At 39.1% G+C, this 22,369-nt stretch overlaps 1 protein-coding gene across 2 annotated transcripts in view; it reads right to left on the bottom strand.

Moving 5' to 3' along the window:
* LOC124116416 (protein lin-28 homolog) overlaps positions 1-14,070 on the bottom strand; it is a 53,803-nt gene extending 39,733 nt beyond the window's left edge. The window contains exon 1 of one of the 2 annotated variants that reach the window (XM_046477742.2): positions 14,026-14,070. In XM_046477742.2, coding sequence (XP_046333698.1) covers positions 14,026-14,038 — 13 coding nt within the window. In that variant the 5' untranslated portion in view covers positions 14,039-14,070. Of the gene's footprint in view, positions 1-13,220; positions 13,342-14,025 lie in introns of those variants that run through there. The other variant, XM_046477745.2, reaches the window with a different exon arrangement.
* Positions 14,071-22,369: the final 8,299 nt, after the last annotated feature.

Here is a 22,369-nt window from a genome sequence, read left to right as displayed (position 1 = left end):
AATATTTAATTAAAAATATACCGGCTGTTCTCAGGCTGATCTGTACTCATCAATAGGTATATTAATATCAATGATACTGATATTAACGTAACTTCCATATATCCTAGAGATATTAAAAATGCCCATACCCATATTAAAAATGATTCTACCATGATTCATCTCAACGTCGCCCACTATAACACGCACCATACGGAATCTTGATTAAAGATGCAGCCCCTCAGCGATATCCTTGATACAATCTAACCATGAATGATTTGATATGATAAGACCGAATCTACAATAATAAAGGATTATAAATAATTCATAAAACTCTAATGACATGGCGATATTCCGGATCAAGACAAGGATCTACGTGTAGAGTGGGAGAAGTACAAGACATACGATATGAAAAAAGGATCACGTGTAGTAATCTTTTGGCATAGGTAATTACAAGAAGGTATTCCAATACGGGTAAATGAACCAGTTGTTTGGAGTATGGAGCCAATACTAACATCAGTAATGATATAAACATAATCATATGTTGACATTTTGTTATTAGATTACAGTAAACTACGGTTATAACGAACACGCTTATAACGAACTGACCGATATAACAAACTTACTTTTTAATCCCGGACATTTCTTGTATATATGCTGTATATCTGTTTATAACGAACTACGGTTATAACGAACAAACATTAGTGGCCCCTTTGAGTTTGAAGTAAGAGAGGTTGTGATGACGCTGTTTTTGATACCAATACACAATGACAGTTACCGTTAAATTGTTCTTGTTCGGAGCGTCCATTGCTATCAACCAACGAGATTAATAAAGACTGCGATTATGAAATATCTTCGTAAACCATGACTCAGCATGCTGAAACACACCTTGAGTCATTAGCCGTTTTAACATAATCGTTAACGCTGTCTCTTTGTGTCATAAAGTCATTAGATTGCATTTCAATAAGGTGTTAACGACTACAGGAACGTCGACAAACGTTTTTACAAATATCCAACTGTTATTACACAAACCCTTTGATAAGAACGTATGCATGTGTGATTGGGGCCATTTGTAAATTCACATTGAACGTTATATGTACTTCCTTGAACCTTGTTTAGCAAGAACGGTGACACAGCCATTTTCCATAATCATCGGAATCTGCTAAAAGTAAAGTTCATTGTACGATTCCGACTATATCATAAGCACGTCACCTACAGGTAGGGCAGGACATGCTAACCCTTTTCGCGAACAACTGGTGTCGACACTGATTTTCAGTGGTCCATTCAAATGATTTCCACAGCTATTTCCCTTTACGCCAACTTGAATCTGATTCGACTGAAGAGGGGCGGTCGGGTAGCCTAGTGGTTAAAGCGTTCGCACTTCACGCCGAAGACCCGGGTTCGATTCCCGACATGGGTACAATGTGTGAAGCCAATTTCTGGTGTCCCCCGCCGTGATATTGCTGGAATATTGCTAAAAGCGGCGTAAAACCATACTCAGTCAGTCAGTGATTCGACTGAAGATCTAGGCGGGTTATTCTCTTGCACTGACAATTTATATTTATGATATCACTATATAACAGTGACGATCATATCGCGAAATGGTGAGCATACCACACAGACACACACACCCCACACACACCCCACACACCACTGCAAGATATGAAAATTAGGTGGTACTTCACAAAACGTAAAATATTTGATAAGTAAATTAGTAGCAGCCCACCGTAAAGAATTAACACTTGGTATGATATGATAACATGCAATGATATAACATGACACCATCACATAACCTTTAGTGAGTTCTCAACACAACTGAATTTATCATTTTACATTAAACAACCTGACTCCACCTCAGTAAGTTACTAGTAGCCACCTGGTAAGAGTGAACACCCAATTGCGAGATTTAAACCTTGGTTAAGTTTGTCATGGGTAGTCCTGGACCTGAGGGAACAAAACCACTCAAACAAGATCTCACTGGAGACAATGTAGAACAAATATTGCATCGATGCTCAGCTGGGTCAGACTCGTGTCATCTGCTGACCTTGAAGCGGTCAGGATGGGCATTCAGTGCGCATTTTCTTGAGATGAAATCCGTTTAATTAGGATCCGCTGGCTGTTCAATATTTCAGAATTTGCGTAGGAGGAGAGTCTTTGTTCAGAGCCAAATGTCGGTTAATTTATCAGTTTCAATTTGATGCCACTGCATTACAAGAATAAAATGTTTGAAGTTTGAATTAGAACGGCATGAATAATTCGTCTGGAAAAAGATGAGTGGGTGGCTGCCGGAGCATGTAACAATGTGCATGTCAAATTGTTTTAGTTGGACTCCCACGCATATTCACACAATAAGTAGGGCATCTGCTCTTCCCCGCATGTCTCAAGATTTAGAGAAGAATATTGGACGAATTTTGGTGGAAATTGACATAAAGATATGTTGGCAAATGTGATCCACATAACCAACGTAATTAATCCTAACTTCTAATCGATGTAATAATGACTCGTTACATGCAATAGAAAATATTTAATTCCTGTTCAACAGTAAATGCCTATGGATAAGAGCAGCACAAACAATCCGACTACAATTCCATGATTAACTCAATTCGACTGCATGATGCTTTTCTTTTCTGTCAACCTTGCCATAACTATCCGCACACACGGAAACCAGTGTCTTGCCCATCAAATCACGCCGCGTTGCCAACTTCAGATTACATCAGAATATACAGGGCAGAGTGGTCTAGAAACTAAAGGCACGTGTTCCAAATTCATGGATATCTGGTGCTGCTTGTTCTCTAAATTCTATTTTGGATTATATAACCAATCTGGAATGTGTGTAACACAGTTACATTAATAATTGTTGACATTAATGTCATATTGCCTGATATTAGCTCTAAGGGCATGTACTCAATGTGGGAGTACGTCCTTTATTTGATTTACACATTGAAGACTAATGCTGCTCATACTCTAATGCTTCAAGATTGCTTGGTGTAAACTGACTTTACAGATTCACTTTTACTGGATTCTGAATACTGTGTTAACATGCCCGGAACTACCTCATATTATAACAATGTGTTAATTGATTTACAATATACGGATTACTTGATGTCAACATTTGTATTACTTATTTTCCGTTATCTTGGTTATTTGATGCATGGCAATGTGTTACTTGGTTAAAAGTGTCGGGATGCCAGTTGGTGAGTTCCTTGGTTTGCAATATCAGGATTACTGGATGCTAAATGATGTGTTACGTGTTTAACAATATACGGATGACTTCATGCTAAGTGATGTGTTATTTGATTTACATTATAAGAATTGCTTGATGGTAAGCGACGTGTTACTTGATTTAGAGGATACGGATTAATTTATGTTAAGTGATGTGTTACTTGGTTTAGTGTATAAAAATTACTTGATGTTAAGTGATGTGTTACTTGGTTCAGTGTATAAGAATTAGTTGATGTTAAGTGTTGTGTCACTTGATTTATAGTATACGTATTGCTTGATGTTAAGAGATGTGTTACTTGATTTAAAGAAGACGTATTGCTTGATGTTAAGTGATGGGTAGCTTGATTTACAGTATACGTATTGCTTAATGTTAAGTGTTGTGTCACTTGATTTACAGTATACGTATTGCGTGATGTTAAGTGATGTGTTACTTGATTTAAAGTATACGTATTGCTTGATGTTAAGTGATGGGTTGCTTGATTTACAGTATACGTATTGCTTGATGTTGAGTGATGTGTTACTTGATTTAAAGTATTTGTATTGCTTGATGTCAAGTGATGCGTTACTTGGTTTAGTGTATAAGAATTGCTTGATGTTAAGTGTTGTGTTACTTGATTTACAGTATACGTATTACTTGATGTTAAGTGATGTGTTACTTGATTTACAGTATACGTATTATTTGATGTTAAGTAATGTGTTACTTGATTTACAGTATATGTATTGCTTGATGTTAAGTGATGTGTTACTTGATTTACAGTATACGTATTACTTGATGTTAAGTGATGTGTTACTTGATTTACAGTATACGTATTACTTGATGTTAAGTGATGTGTTACTTGATTTACAGTATACGTATTATTTGATGTCAAGTGATGTGTTGCTTGATTTACGGTATACGTATTACTTGATGTTAAGTGATGCGTTACTCTGTTTAGTGTATAAGAATTGCTTGATGTTAAGTGATGTGTTACTTGATTTACAGTATATGTATTGCTTGATGTTAAGTGATGTGTTACTTGATTTACAGTATACGTATTACTTGATGTTAAGTGATGTGTTACTTGATTTACAGTATACGTATTGCTTGATGTTAAGTGATTTGTTACTTGATTTACAGTATACGTATTGCTTGATGTTAAGTGATGTGTTACTTGATTTAAAGTATATGTATTGCTTGATGTTAAGTGATGCGTTACTCTGTTTAGTTTATAAGAATTGCTTGATGTTAAGTGATGTGTTACTTCATTTACAGTATACGTATTACTTGATGTTAAGTGATGTGTTACTTGGTTTAATGTATAAGAATCGCTTGATGTTAAGTGATGTGTTACTTGGTTTAGTGTATAAGAATTACTTGATGTTAAGTGATGTGTTACTTGATTTACAGTATACGTATTGCTTGATGTTAAGTGATGTGTTACTTGATTTACAGTATACCAATGTAAAGTGATGTGTTACATGATTTACAAAAACGGATTACTTGATGTTTAGTGATGTGTTCCTTGATAACAACAGTTTGTCTAAATAATCACATAAATTGGTACTCTACTCACAGATATCAATTTCATATATATTTTATACTCCTGCATCATTACGAGTGGTTGTTATTGGAAGTTGCTATTAACGATGTGTGGTTCAAATAATGTCATCACACGTCCTCGTGGTTTTCCGTGCCAAATAAATGCTCCGATAATTATCATCTGATAAAGAAATATTTTATTGATGGAGATTGATACAATCAGTAATGATAAGGGCGCTGTTTGGTGTGTTCGGCATTTTTCACCAAACAATTCCCCCTGTGCTGTTTTGAATGTGAAAGTTGTTATTAGAAGTTTATGAATTAGCAATTTATATGCAACTCATATCACTGGTATTAACGTAATAGATGCCCTGCTACCAAACCTGAATGTAAATTTGTCAGACTCAAATGAAACAGAACAGAAACATCTTCCTGAAGAACGTGTAACCTCTTTATATGTGTGGTTATATTTTCTGCAAAACAAAAATCCGTTTTCAAAACACATAATATTATTCACTCGACCATGCTCAGTATGTTTCGTGACTACATGAATATGATATATATCTGCAAAAAAATACGTTACACTTCTAGCGACATATTAACAATAATAATTTTGGTTTTTGGTTTGTTTATTTGGGGGGGGGGGGTACTTTTTCAGATACAATGTATTTTCAACATGGAATATGATACATTATAAATTGCATATGTGATCATTGGATATTTGGTCGATCTTTTGACAACTACACTCGTAGCCAACCCTTCCAAATTGAAGTGATCTCTATGAATTTTAAGAGCAGATTGCATGTATCAGTGACAGTATGGGATATAAATATGATATCGCCATACTCAACCCATTGTCCGATATATTGTTGTAACACGAGACAGGGATCGTCATGCAGATGTGTGCTCTGAAACATGCAATTACCCAGTGTCATAAAGACTCCGAATATTCGAAAATTGCTAGTGTATGTTTTATTGCTTTTTCCAAAGAATCCATGGAAAATATCTGAGAAAGTCTACTCCCTCATGGTGTTTTACCATGGTGTGTGTGAAAATCATCATCTGTCCACCCAGACCTTTGTATGCACAACAACAAACAATAATTGACCCATGGATCACCTTTGGTCTGCACCAACTCCAGTGTCGGACCAGGGGAGGGTAAATGGGGAGGGATTAGGCCAGGGGCGACTGAGCGATGGTCAGTATATCATCGTTCACTCATCGTATTGTGAAGACAAGGCCTGTGTTTACTATCACTGGGAAGGGGGAGGGATAGAGGAAACGAAGGGTAGTGGATGTATGACAAATGCTCTTGGCTAATTTCCAGACTGGAGAATCAAGATAGGGAACAACAGTCGAGTAATGTACGCAGTTGTAGAGTCGAGAGTAGGTCATAATAACAGGTTAAGGTCACGTGATTTGGACAAGGCTCAGATCTTGAAATGTTGGCAGAAATCCAGGTTGTTCTCTTGATGTAGAACAGCGTACTATTTTGTTTGCGAGCATCATTAACATTAGACCTTGTAGCAGCAACAGTAGTAGTGTCACACTCAAACTAACACTTCAGAAATGGTATTTGCCAAAACGATCAGTTGCAACCATTATATTGCAGGTAGAAAGTAGTAGTAGTAGTAGTAGTAGTAATAGTAGTAGTAGTAGTAGTAGTAGTAGTAGTAGTAGTAGTAGTAGTAGTAGTAGTAGTAGATAATAGTCGCTGTTGTAGATGTAATAGTAGTAGTAGCAGCAGAAGTAGCAATAGTATTTAGTCGTAGTAGTAGTAGTAGTAGTAACAGCAGCTATAGTAGTAGTAGTAGTAGTAGTAGTAGTAGTAGTGTAGTAGATAATAGTCGCTGTTGTAGATGTAATAGTAGCAGTTGTAGCAAAAGTAGCAGTAGTATTTAGTCGTAGTAGTAGTAGTAGCTGTAGTAGTAGTAGTAGTAGTAGTAGTAGTAGTAGTAGTAGTAGTAGTAGCAGCAGCAGCAGAAGTAGCAGTAGTATTTAGTCGTAGTAGTAGTGGTAGTAGAGGTAGAGGTAGTAGTAGTGGTGGTGATGGTGGTGGTAGTAGTAGTCGTAGAAGTACTGTATTTAGAGACAGAGGTAACAAATAAGGATATATAGTCGCAATAGCATTTTGAGTAGCATTATCTTTATGATGCTAAATTATTACATAAAATATAAATATGATACATATTGACGCAGTTGTGGCTGTAACAATGAGCATAGAACTACAAAGTGGTTTTAGAACAGAATTAAACAGGAACAGATGTTGTCTAATACGGTTTCTTAGTTTATTGCGTGGGGGCTGAGGCAAAAAAGTATCTTGAAAGGGTAATTGCCGGTTAAAGTTTATTTGAGCTTCCCAAAGTGAACGATGAATCACTTTCAATAATACGCAAGGTGTTGCTGATATGTGTATGGCGTCGTGATTTAGTATTAGAAGCTTGATGCTATGGGCCTGCCACATCAGACCAAGGTTTCTACGTCGAGCAGGAGTTGTGATTATGCAAGCCCTGGTATAGCGGTTCTATCTGATTGGTGGACGTTCGTGTTTAGCTATGACGTCACGCCGCGAGCTCGCCCCTACCGCTGGGCACTGTGCCAGTCAATGCAACCATTGCACCCGCAGCCAATCACAGTACAGATTGCGCAGTGCGGAAAGGGGAGAGCCAATCGGGATGGTCTGCTGCAAAGTCAGGGAGCTGTCACGTGACGTCGTTCTGCTGACCTAGTTTGAGCTGCCAAATGAGCTAGAAGCACTATTGTAATACAGTACAACCTCCATGTTATAGTGTGGGGACTTGGCTAGGGAAGTTTTGGGGGTGATGCGATGTTCTTGCTATATTTTATATAGAATTGTTTCCTGTCGAAACGCTACAGCAAATTTAATGGAATCAAATCCCGGCAAATGCAAACAAAGATGTGTTTCAGTTTTCTGAATAATAGGAAGAGGAAGTCTTGTTACTTATTTTATTTGTTTGCTTTCATATAGTGTTTTATTCAAATAAATTTTATATTTATTATATCATTCAAATAATTTAATATTCATTATTTCATTCAATTTATATTAAAGATTTATGTTAGACGTCAATAAAGGTTGCGTCACTATCTTCCATATTTTTTCTACATTCGATACCTTGTTTTGGGTGTGTTGTACTTACAGCACGTTCTTTACTATAACAATCTACATCATACTTCTTCCTGAAGGTATAATATAAGTTTTATTTCTTCACTTAAACTCTTAAAGTAGTGACCTCACTATGTGTATACAAATCGTTATCTAATACGCTTCTGTCAATAAATCTGGATCCAATCTCAACCTAGTTATAACAGGTCAGCTCTAGCTAAGTAAAATGATCAAAGTAAATGAGTCGCTCACATGCATTTCTCTGTCAGTCAAAATGAAAGCAACAGATTCAAGACTCACGAATCACTATTAGGAATCAGTGATGATAAAAGGTTTTAACAAAATGCTCCCCTTTTAGTGTGGCGGTCATCCAACTACGACATAATACATATCTATTAACAATCATTAAATACGTAATACATATATATACGATTCTGCATGACTGGTCTGGCAAATATAACCTCAGACAATGACTACCTTTTGTTTGGGTTGAAAAGTGTGTGTGGATTCAACTCACACATACAATATATGTGGAGAGTGTTTTGAATTAGTAATCCGTCATCTGCACGCTCCTAATGCATAGTGTAAATCCTCTTGTTACTTGAACAGAACCCTGATCGCTGGGCTCCTACATCATATGCAGTTTTAGCATGGATTGTCATGGCAACATGTCTCACCTGTGACATGTACAGTATGTTCATGCACGAACGCGTGCCACAATGACATGTCATACCAGTTCGTGAAAAGCTGACTTGGCGACCGAATTTTATTAGTTTTATGAGTTTATCAAACGTTTTACACACAGCATTACACCGTGAAAAGCTCTGTACACCTGTGCGGAAGATTAAAAATATGACACTAACATTGGTCATTACTTTCTTGATCGTGTTAAGATCAATATTGACAGGTCGGTACAATTGTTTTAAAAGGCTGAGCACCTATCTTCAATAGTCATTAGTTACATATCCAACTAACCAATTCCACTAACACTCGTCTATTGTTCCTGGGTTTTTTTATGAAATTGTTAACATATTTGTGTTTTCCTAGTTGGTATTAGTCAAGTAATAGTATGGAAAACAAATATACTGTGTAGCTTTTAATGTCATAAATCATTATCTATTCACTGAGGTGTCCAGTACATGCATGGCCACCATGAACATATTGGTGATGAACGTTGAATACCAGTGTGTGAGAGAGAGAGAGAGAGAGATAGAGATAGAGAGGGAGAGAGAGAGAGAGAGAGAGATAGAGAGAGAGATGGATCACGTTGTTGACTCTTGAATATCAGTTTTGCTGAGAGAGTGACCATAAGTGCCTGTTGTTGAACGCTAAACATCAATGTCACAGACATAATTTACTGTTGTTGAACAACAGTACCACAGAGAGAGGGTCGTGTTGTTGAACACCAGCACCACTGAGAGGTCGTGTTGTTGAACAACAGTTCCACAGAGAGGGGGTCGTGTTGTTGAACACCAGTACCACAGAGAAGGGGTCATCTTGTTGAACACCAGCACCACTGAGAGGTCGTGTTGTTGAACAACAGTTCCACAGAGAGGGGGTCGTGTTGTTGAACACCAGTACCACAGAGAAGGGGTCATCTTGTTGAACACCAGCACCACTGAGAGGTCATGTTGTTGAACACCAATACCACAGAGAGTCATTTTGTTGAACACCGGTACCACAGAGAGGTCATGTTGTTGAACACCAGTGCCACAGAGAGGTCATGTTGTTGAACATCAGTACCACAGAGAGGTCATGTTGTTGAACACCAGTACCACAGAGAGGTCATGTTGTTGAACACCAGTGCCACAGAGAGGTCGTGTTGTTGAACACCAGTACCAGAGAGAGGTCGGGTTGTTGAACAACCAGTACCACAGAGAGGTCGTGTTGTTGAACACCAGTGGTGCCACAGAGTGGTCATGTTGTTGAACAACAGTACCACAGAGATGGGGCCGTGTTGTTGAACACCAATACCACAGAAAGGGGGTCATGTTGTTGAACACCAGTACCACGGCGAGAGAGACGTGTCGTTGAACAACAGTACCACAGAGAGAGGGGGAATACCAGTGCCACGGAGAAAGTTTCAACGTGATGAGAGTTAGACACCAAGAAAGAGCAACCTGTTGAAGAACCTCGAACACCAGTGCCACGGAGAGAGTGTACTGGTGATGAACCCCGAACACCACGGTGAGAGTGTACTGGTGATGAACCTCGTACACCAGTGTCACGGTGAGAGTGTACTGGTGATGAACCTCGAACACCAGTGCCACGGAGAGAGTGTACTGGTGATGAACCTCGAACACCAGTGCCATGGAGAGAGTGTACTGGTGATGAACCTCGAACACCGGTGCCACGGTGAGAGTGTACTGGTGATGAACCTCGAACACCAGTGCCACGGTGAGAGTGTACTGGTGATGAACCTCGAACACCAGTGCCACGATGAGAGTGTACTGGTGATGAACCTCGAACACCAGTGCCACGGTGAGAGTGTACTGGTGATGAACCTCGAACACCAGTGCCACGGAGAGAGTGTACTGGCGATGAACCTCGTACACCAGTGCCACGGTGAGAGTGTCTATACAGAGTTTGTTGTCGAACACCACGGAGAGAGTGGTGAACCTTCAAAAGCATTGCCTCAGAGTGAGGACACCCGTTGTTGGACACCACGAAGACAACGTCCTGGTGATGAACTTTGACAACGAGCGCCACATGAAGAGTTCCCTAATACTTTATGGAAGACTTCATTAACGTCGCCTTGCAATGTAAATAACTCCACACATACACACACACGCACGCACACACACGTGTGTGTTTGTGTGTACAGATGTGTGTGTGTGTGTGTGTGTGTGTGTGTGTGTGTGTGTGTGTGTGTGTGTGTGTGTGTGTGTGTGTGTGTGTGTGTGTGTGTGTGTGTGTGTGTGTGTGTGTGTGTGTGTGTGTGTGTGTGTGTGTACAGGTTATAAAGCTTTACACAATGCAGGGCTTTGTAGAATATTTTTTTTATATTATGACTTTAGGATACATCGTGTAAAATATCATATAATAACGCTAAATGTTTCGACGTTTCATAAAAACCTTCATTCTGTATCGAAAACATATCTGAAGGTTTTTCTAACCTCTCATATTATGTTCTCAACTTGCATTTGCTTCAGTTGCTTACCTTCAGATGATGTCTGTGATGACATTTGTGCAGACGGTGATAATCACCAAGTAATCTAACTCGCAAGATAGCACGATGATTTAGATTATATATCATGAATCAGTTCATGAAAATGACAATAATCAAAATGTAACCATATTGATTAGTTGATATTTACGAACTAAACCCTCCAGGTGTCTCTAAAAGAAGAGTGTGCGATAATTACACTTTTACGTTTGTCTGCACATGTATCTTCGTATTACAACGGTTATCAGACGTTTTTATTACACATCAAAGCGTCAATCGTTATATATATTGTTGTCAGTGCATTACAAATATCACTGATATAAAAATAAATTATTAGTTGGTTCTTAAAGTTTAAAACTTGACTTATCAGAAACATCACATGGGTAAAGTATAAATGCATCTTTTGTGTAAACTATTCATCCTTTGGGGGAAAGGATTCAGTGCGAGATACGCTCACTTTCTCGCAAACACCCGTTATCATCACTGTTTGATAGTGATTCATAAACACATGCTCATGATAAAGTCGCAATCATATAGACACGTACTTTTATGTACGGAATCGTACAATGGACTCTGCTGTCAGCAGATTTATCTTATGATTATGGAAATGGTTTTGTTGCTGCTATGTAAAAAAAAACAAAGATATTTGTAGAAGCTTTTTGTAGTAGAAATTACAATAACGTCCGTCAATAGTTCATGACGGCTTAGATTTTATTATATAATTTCTACACCCTATTTCAAATAATTCGAAATATTGTAAGATTCAGAAAACATTTATAGACCGCACAATTATTTTCGAATGTCTATGACATATTAATCTGTGTATTAACATATTTATTATCGTCACAAACATACCACCAAAGTGTCCTTTCAAACCTTACCTTACAAGTACATTACTTTAACTAAAAAAATCTGATTAAATTAATTTAAGTTTGATTTAATACTCTTTCCGCTTCTATAGGTGTTTTTTGCATGACCTTTTTGCGTGGGCCCGTTTAACTGAATAGGTGATGATACGTATCGTGGTGTTACATTCTCAACTTCGTTTAATTATCCTGAAAATTATGGATACGCATTTTGCAAAATATTTCTTTCCAATTATAACTTCTACTCATTAACTTCAGAAAATGTGAGCATGTGTCATAGGGTTGACACCTACGTGATCATATAGACACATACTTTTATGTACGGTACACACGGAATAAATAAAAATACGCTGCCTAAAAAGCAGTGCATTTCTTTTCAAGTTTTGGTCTACGCAGACAATGATCACACACAATATTTCACTTGATTTGCGAGTGCGCCTTGGGATCTTTGCTTCTGAAAATGCATTCCGTCATATGTGACGGTGATGATGAAAACATGACAGGTATATGGGCTGGGAGAAAAAAACTGCGTCGTTCGTTCTGCACAGGTTAATCTAGGCATGTAGGTCAAGGAATCAGGTCAATACATATGTTAGACCTAGCAAGGCTGAGTGTTTCTATATGCCAACATGTAAGAGGTCACGTCAGCTACAAAACAAACTTAATTATTGATATACACTAAATCAACAAGGCGTTTGAATGCACCGCAAAGGCGAAATGTACCCTTTTTCCGATCTAATTTTGCAATATTAATTTAAAAGCTATTAAAATTATTTTCAGAATGACACTATGCATTGTGCATACTAAGATGCATTAAAAACTTAAATATATATATTCAGTACTTGATTAAAACAAGATATTTAATGCATCGCAGAAACTGAAAATACAACTCAAACAAACGATCAGCATATCAAATGACATTGAAATACTCGTGGGAATACCTTTGCAATAAACAAGATAAAGAAATAAGAGTTGTGTGGTGCTATTTGTCAAACGATACCGTTACATAATGCATACGGTTGCCCGCGGCACTTTCAAGACCACGGGGCAACCTGGACGCTGGGTGGATTGTGGGTACTAAGGAGGTCGTGGTGATCCTCCAACAGCATGTAACACATTGGTGCTAAATGGGTGACAAACAACTCTTGTGACTCTATCCCGTACATCTTCAAAATGGCTGAGAACGTAAAATTGATCCTGTCTCAGTGACGGCGTACCCCTTGTCGTCAGACGGGCGCACGTCAGTCATAAAATTAAAGTCAAAATAAAAAGCTCGTGTTAACCTCCTCCAATTCGTGTTGAATCGTTAAAATATCACGAACAGACGAGAAAAGAAACAATATTTACCAAACTCCATAATGGTGTGGTACTGGTGTGTTTCACAACGGAGAGGTGCCAAGCCTTGATGGTCTACTAGAGACGGAGCACTCTGTATTGCAAGATGGTTGGTCAGGGGCTCCTTCGTGGGTCGACCGCCGGACTAGCCTAGCCTCGTTCTCCCAGACGCAGACTGGCCTGTCCGTTAAGCGACCACAGCGGTCAAGCGGTCAGTTAGCCTTCGCTGTACCAGCAACTGCCGACCACATGGGCATGTTGTGGATTCAATTTACAACTCAAATTCTAACACTCAGATGAAATTATCTTGAAAGACTTCCTTATTTTTATATGATATAATTTTAAGTTGTTCAGTTCAGACTTCGCTTGTCAAATATTATTGTTTGGGAACATCTAGATGTTGCCTATAAAATCTGGAGTTAAGAGAAATATTTACCAAGTTGGATCAAACCTCATTGTTTTTCGACAGTGATCTCTCTGTTGTCCGCCAACAAAATTGCATCATTTCGGGCAATGAAGTGTCCAAACATTGCAAAAGTACAAATTCACAAGCACAGTAAAATCCACGATGGTTGATTGTTAAATCCACAAGGTTCAGGCAAGCCATGACCATCTTCTCTTCGACAAGCTCCTTCAACTTTTGAACTTCTGTCATGGTTGATGCGAGGGCCATGTCCATGGCTGACCAGGAACACATTAAACCCGAGGTCAGTCCATTCAAACAAGAAATCCAGCCTGAAAATTTGCCATTTCGCAAACCTGAAATTATAAAGGCTTCAAAAAATAATTTGGAATCAAAATAAAAACGAAAACTTACCGTATCCCGCCATTTTACTGTTCTACTAAAGCGCGTCGTACTCTCAGTCACTGCTAACGCAACAAAGAGATGCGGGCATGGTCAGACTAACTGACGCGGTAACGGCTTGATTGCGCCACAAACTCCTTGACCATCGGTCAGATGAGAACAAAGGGGCTGGTCAGATAGTAGGTCAACGCTGACCACGGACGCGTTGCTAACTTCGGCGTTACGTAATCTTTCACAGCGTTCCCATGTCACGCAACAACACGGACTGGAGGTCGTTATCACCGCCGGAGAACATTACATAACATCGTGGTGAATCTCATTGCTGTGTGTACTGTGTTTATGTGATGGTAAGAAACTGACAAGGCTGTCAATGAAAGTAATTAATAAAGGATTATCTTTGTTTAGACACAAATTGCACGGCCTGTGTTAGCGTATCTGTGTACACTGGCTTCATCTGGTCCGAAAACCATACACAGTATATGCTCTCTGATCGGACCATGGTCTCTCAAGTGCCTGACCCTTGGGTTCTTCAAGAAGATGGGGTTTTGCTCTCTGTTCCAGGTTGCATAATTTTCCCATATGATGCTTGTATAGCGTAAATTGTCAAAGGCACTAATTTGCCGTGAAAGTCGTTGAATATGTTTGATGTGGAAATATGCATCTTTTACCTCATATTACTTATATAAATTGCATTTTTAAATCTTAAAAAAAATCGTCTTATTTTCAATGGCTAAAGTTAATACTGTCGACATTCTACGTTGGCTATATCTCCGTTTAATGTTCTGACCGCATCCCCGTACCGATCTTAATTAATCCTTTATTTCAAACTGTGGTTGTTTGAAATTTTAGAACTTGTTTTGTTACACTAAACTGCCACTGAAAGATAGTGTACACAAATGTTTGATGCTGGTTAAAATGAAGCAAACAAGAAATGGTTATTCGATGGTGATGTATTTGTTACGGTATCATAGTTGTGTTTTGCACCTTAAGTTTGCAGTGTTTCGGCGACTGTTCTCATCCAAGTAACGTTTTGATACCCGTGTTGATAACGCTTTTTCCCTGCAGTTTAGTTTGGTTTCCAAGTAACGTGTATCCTCGCGGGTGCGTTATGGAATGTTATCTACAACTGACTGGGTGCTGTATGCTATGCTGTGTTCAACTGTGTTTATGTTGCATGCTATGCATATATTGTATACTATTGACTGAGCTCCGTATGCTTACATCATGTATAGTGGTCTATGTGTACGGAGCGGTATATTATGTTGACAGGTGTATGATACAGTTTGTATGACTGGGTCGTGTGCAGTACGTTATGTACAACTGTGTTCATTTTGGGAGATTAAGACAATCAGCTGTGATTACAGAATGGTATGCCATTGGCTAGAATTATCATCGGGGTAATCTACTGTATAGTCTATATGATATATTATAACTAAGTGTTATTCAAATAATTTAGTGTGTCATATACCCGGAATATGTGACACTTAAATAAACTTCTTCATCATCATCATCATCATCATCATCATCATCATCACAGTATTCATAACTTTTTTTAAATGCTATGCTAATTTATACTTAAAAGGTGACTCAGCTTAGTGCACAAGTAAATGCTATTGTTAAACCTGTAATGCTGCCAGCAGTGTCAGTTAACATTTTGGGTTAATATGTCCTAATTATGAAGTAAGATACCACATTTCAAACATGCAAGTCTTACAAACAAGTTACATGTACAAGTTTCCATACCTCAAGAATTCAAGTTGAATATTTACAAAATGATATGGTAACACATTCATGACGGAAATAAAACTTCTAAGTTGTACTCGAAATATTACTAATTTCGTTCCGAATGCATAATGATTTGAACATGATCGAAATAAATACCTGATGTATTACTATATTATCCAATACAAGTGCATTATATCAGCTGGTCTCTCATAATCATACGTTATTGTGTAGGTGCTATCACTCAGATGAAATACCTTTATACGTCTGTTTATGTTATATTCTGGCCAGACACATGTCTGTGTATATGTTATATTCTTGCCTAGACGTATCCCTTTTTGTATGTTATATTCAAGTCAGGTACATGCCTGTGTATATGTTATATTCACACCGGACACATCTACATGTATATGTTATATTCATGTCAGACACATGCACGTGTAGATGTTATATTCATTTCAGACACAGGTTCGTGTATATGTTATATTCACACCGGACACACGACCGAGTATATGTTATATTCATGCCAGACACATGCTCGTGTATATGTTATGTTCACAACGGACACACGCCCGAGTATATGTTATATTCATGTCAGACACATGCACGTGTATATGTTGTACTCCTGTCAGTTTCACGCTCGTGTATATGTTATATTCCGCGTCCGACACATACTTGTTAATATGTTATATTCCATATCGCACACATGCCCGTGTTTATGTTATATTCACATCAGACACATACCTTTGTATATGTTATATTCATGTCAGACACATGCATATTAATAAGTTATATTTCATATCGCACAAATGCCCGTGTTTCTGTTTATTCCGTGTCAGAAGCATGTCTGTCGGTACATAGTATATTTAATGTCAGACATTGTGGATGTTTTATTCCGTGTCAGGCACACGTCCCCGTGTATATAGATGTCAGACAGATGCCCGTGTATAAGGTTTATTCGGTGTCAGACATATGGCCGCTTTGTTTTATTTAGTGTCAGTGAGGCACCTTCTCTGTAGGGGCGGTCGGGTAGCCTAGTGGTTAAAGCGTTCGCTCGTCACGCCGAAGACCCGGGTTGGATTCCCGACATGGGTACAATGTCTGAAGCCAATTTCCGGTGTCCCCCGCCGTGATATTGCTGGAATATTGCTAAAAGCGGCGTCCCATTCCTCAGGATTGGAATATTATGTATGCAAATGTCTCAACACTTTGTTGCTACAAGGACTGAAAATGCATGTTTCTATACATAAACCAAGTAAATGTTATCCCTTGACGAGCAAATACAGCTGAATGTTTTATGCATACCTGGGAAGAATATTTACAGCTTTATATTTGTAAATTCGGTACGTCTCGAGACTAGCGGAGCGTCAATATTACACCACGGCAGGTCTCCTCCTGTTGTTTCGTTGTAATGGGATATATGTATTGAGTGAAAGTTTTCGAGCTAATGACGCTTGACTGAATGTGAAGATAATCAATGTGTCCGTTATATGAAATGTAAATATTAAAAAATAATTCCGAAAACGTTTTCGTATGAGACGTTTTATTCCGTTTTGAGCGCGTTAATATGACAAAGATAGTGTTATTAACTATTCGTCCTTCTTTGTGTTCGAAAATGCATCAATAACAATAGACAAATTATTGCAAATTTACTCGTACGTCTGTTTGGCTACATGGTTTAAAGTGGCCACTGCGCTTCTGCGATATTGATGATAAATGCGCCGCATCTGTCAATAAATTATTCTGCAGCTGTCCTTTGATCAAGGCCGGCTCCACATCCATCACATGTCGGCAGTCACTACATTAGTAGGGCCGTCAACAGTTAATCTCTCCTCATGGAGCCGGACATAGACTAGAAAGTTGGAGAATAGTGTTGATCAGCTGTCCAATGCACCGGCCTTATCATATGACAGTGGTCAGTTTGGACACCTTTCTAAACGACACGATGAGTGATCCCTTGCTTTCCAGGTGTTTTAGCGTCAAATTAAGACCTGGTTGATATTTATCAAATTTATCAGTGCTGTCCAGAATGTAGGAATTGTTTAGCAGTCGGCAATAAAACCCCAAAATTAACTGTTCATGGTGAAATGGGCTGGTTATCTTCATCAACCAAACACAGAATTGAAATATTTACATTTTGGGTGCAGACTTTATGCTGCTGATGAATGCTAAGTGTAACTTGCAGATGGTCCGTTAATTTATGTAAGTCCTGGAATAACAACGGGCTTGCACTTAGCAATCATCAGCAGCATAAAGAAATAGAAAGGTGTCCAAACTGACCACTGTCATATGATATTTATGATACCATAACGTTACTGTGACAAACTTTACATGTCTGTCTTAAAGAGGAAATCTTTTACAAATTAAAAACTGGAAACTGAAGGCAAGCTTACAGCCTTCTTTTTCCACTTTTTCATTTGTACAATATTTCTGGCTTATGTTTTCATCTTGCTGAAAACGTCATTGTGTCCTCATATTACCAAGACTGGTTTGCACGTCCTTGGGTAGATAATGCAGTCAAATGACAATAACCTACGTACGTATAGATTGTTTAAAGACACGTTGACTGTCATATGTTAATTTGGTTTTAAGTAGATCTCAGCGTAGCATATATGTAAGTTTTGCTGATGCACACTGACATTGGAAACAGAACTAGGTATTTGCTCACCCAAAGAGTTCTCTTTAAGACAGGCATGTAAAGTTTGTCACAGTAACGCTATGGAAGACGAAGTACATTTTCTAGCTGCTTGTAGTTTCTACACATACCTGGGGTACGACCTGTTGAAATTAGCATCTCAGCATTACCCTTAATTTTTGCAGTCCTCTGTCAACCAGACCGTAACCTAATGGTTTGTTTGTTGTTTAACGCCGCACTCAGCGATATTCCAGCTATATGACGGCGGTCTGTAAATAATCAAGTCTGGACCAGACAATCCAGTGATTAATATCATGAGCATCGATCCACGCAATTTGGATCGATGACATGCATCAACCAAGTCAGCGAGCCTGACCACCCGATCCCGTTAGTCGCCTCTTACGACAAGCACAGTCGCCTTTTACGGCAAGCATGGATTGCTGAAGACCAATTCTAATCCGGATCTTCACGGGTCCCGTAACCGTATGTGAGTGATTAGTCTGTTAAACCCCTGGTTTCAGTATCATCTCAAATGTTTCATCTTGACCTTTCTCTACAACCCTACCTTATCCCAAGTAAAATTAAATGTTAGCCCCCGAATCTATATTTTAATCTATATATGCATCTTGTTATTTTTGTGCACATTTGTATAGATGTTGTGTTGTGTCTCTCATAGGCCATATGACCTGACATTGTATACTTTTTATGAATATTTTTATTGACATATTTCCATTTTACAATATGTGACACTATAATAAAATAATTTTCTTTTCATCTGTCAAATTATAGTTAGCCTCACCGATAACCCGAGCAGTGGTCAGTGCACATCTGTCACCCACGCTGTCGGCTGGTGTTCTTTGACTGGACGCTGGCGAACCAGTTGGTTTGGCGGGTCTGCATCGTAGTCTGTCTCACAGTCCATGAACCATATTATTTTCCTTTCCGCCCAGCCCTTACTCTAAAGCTATATTACTAAATGAAGCAAGTCTATATTTTCCAAAGGTTCAGGTTCTGAATATACCATCTCACGTGGGCTCCTTTTTCAATTTATTTGTATACTGGACAAAACAAATGAGGGATTATGAATATTATTTTTGGGGGATATTTTTTATGAAATCGTGTGCTCAGTCTTCACTACAAAAAATATCCTCATATTATTCATGGTCCCTCATTTGTTTTGTTCCCTTTGGTGCTTGTTTCTATCAAAATTATGTTTTCAGAAACTAAGTGTTAGTCTAGTCAGTACGGATGAGATGCTTGTCAAGTCAGTGCGTGGCTAGTTTAAAATATGCCGCGTTCGTCCATTGGCTAGTGCTAGTATATAAACGTATGGCAGCTTGATTACAAATGTAATGTAATGCGATGACACACGTCATAACATTACACACACACACATATCTTTAATAATGATCAGATTTAAATCATAAATAACTTTAAAAACAGCCGACTCGGTCGATTTGATTAAACAAGTTGTCTGTATTTAATTTTTAATTTGGCCGATATACATTTTTTTTAATGATATTTTCATGCTATGACATGCGGAAAATGTCGTTAACTGAAATAACATTACAGTGACTGATTAAGTGAGTGTTGTGAAACGCCACATTCAGCATTATTCCAGCTACTCCGACCAGGGAACCAGGAACAGTGTATGCGCACGCAACGCTCCACGCCGTACAGATATAAAACATACAATGAAATACACGTATATACACGTATACCTCCTGATGGAAAGAACTGAGGCACGTAGACGGAGAAGCATTTGCTTGGCAAGCCGTCCTACCAGAGGTGACAGAAGATTACTATGCAATATTTTAACACGTCATATACATATAATCCCTATTTGTTCTCATATCCTCAACTTCTCGTGTCCCGTGCCGTGATATTGCGGGGATATTGCTAAAAGCGGCGTCAAACCATACTCACTCACTCACTTCACGAGGCTGTGGGGTAACCTAGTGGTTAGAGCGTCAGTTAGCCGAAGACCCGGGTTCGATTCCCATCATGGGAACGATGTGTGAAACCCATTTCTGGTGTCCCCCGCCGGGATGTTGCCGGAATATTGCTTACAAACGGCGTATAAGGTTACTCACTGACTTATTCACACCCTCTACTGAATACACAAGCGGCCTCTTTTCTGAGTGAGTGAGTGAATATGGTTTTACGCCGCTTTTAGCAATATTCCAGCAATATCACTGCGGGGGACACCAGAAATGGGCTTCACACATTGTACCCATGTCGGGAATCGAACCCGGGTCTTCGGCGTGACGAGCGAACGCTTTAACCACTAGGCTACCCGACCGCCCCCATCTTTTCTGAAATATTCCCTTCAATTTTCATCGTTATGTATAAAATGCGTGCTTTACACGGTGTTCCATGTTGTAAATTGTCCTTAAAGATGATTACAGATGATTGAAACATTTGCTCAAATCCATGTAATAACGCTCTCACCGACTGAACAACAGAAAGCTGATCATCTTGTCAATGACGTGGCATCTCAGCCACGGCAGCGTTACTACATATACCGCATACAACAGACACCATGTATGAAAAGCCTTGGTGTGACTCTGGGTTCATATTTATAGCTCCATAACTACATCACAGACTGCTTAATCCAATCACAGGGTACCTACTGATGTTTACCGTGTTAATATGTTGTCCGGGGAGCCTGTCAAGTCAATACGAACAATAGACTGACCACTCGAAGCGAACTTAATCTTGTATAAGTCCGACTGATCGGCCATTGTCCGTGACATGTGAAGCAAGCCTCGGACACGAGGCGGGCAGGGGATAACAGTCATTTGTCGCGGGATATTTCAATAGACAGGTCTCGTCCGACTCCGGGCGAAGAGGTATCACTGGCTGTAATGCAACCTGGGGCACATCTACTTCAGTTAGTGAGTGAAGCAAGGCTCATTTGTCATAGGATTGTTCAATAGACAGGTTTGTTTGTTTGTTTGTTTGTTTGTTTGTTTGTTTGTTTGTTTGTTTGTTTGTTTGACGCTGTACTCAGCAATATTCCAGCTATATGACAGCGGTCTGTAAATAATCGAGTCTGGACCAGACAATCCAATGGTTGATATCATGAGCATCGATCTACGCAATTGGGATACGTTGAAATGCATCAACCAAGCCTGACCATCCGATCCCGTTAGTCGCATCTTACAACAATTAAGTCGCCTGTTACGGCAAGCATGGGTTTCTTAAGACCTATTCTAACCCGGATGTTCACGGATCTCAGGAGACAGGTCCAGTATGACTTGCGATTATTTACGCATGATGCCAAGATTAACAAAGACACATATCTATTCCATGATGGCGACTGTACATCAGATCTGGATGGCAAAATCCAATCGAACAGACAACCACTGGATGAAAGTGTGAGCATCATCAGAACATGGCTAAAAGGTTTCTATAGCTCGTCAAGCCATAAGGTTGGCTGGTTGGGTGGTTTGTTGTTTAACGCCGCACTCAGCGATATTCCAGCTATATGACGGCGGTCTGTAAATAATCGAGTCTGGACCAGACAATCCAGTGATTGATATCATGATCATCGATCCACGCAATTGGGATCAATGACATGCACCAACCAAGTCAGCGAGCCTGACCACCCGATCCCGTTAGTCGCCTTTTACGACAAGCATAGTCACCTTTTACGGCACCCATGGGTTGCTGAAGACCTATTCTACCCCGGAATCTTCACGGGTCCAAGCTTTTAGGACCACTAAACGGACTATTCAAAAGGTTTGTCCATCTACGTTGAAACCGTTTTGGAAATCCGGTCCTCATGTTACCACCCCCCGTCACCTGCATGGTATACAGTCTGTCATCTATCAATGTCCCGAAAATATATTATTACTCATTATTATGTTTGTCATATTGTAGGTTCTAATTTATACTTGGTGAACGTGTAAACTATGCTACATGTATACTATATATATATGCATTTGAGCACGCCAGGTATCCAACACGCACGACGCGTGTTATATATCTGTATAT

Source organism: Haliotis rufescens, unplaced genomic scaffold, assembly GCF_023055435.1.
Source record: "Haliotis rufescens isolate VD_foot unplaced genomic scaffold, xgHalRufe1.0.p SCAF_5, whole genome shotgun sequence".
Lineage (NCBI taxonomy): Eukaryota > Metazoa > Mollusca > Gastropoda > Lepetellida > Haliotidae > Haliotis > Haliotis rufescens.
The sequence above is the reverse complement of the archived record's forward strand: the minus strand, read 5'-3'. Positions and strand labels throughout refer to the sequence as shown.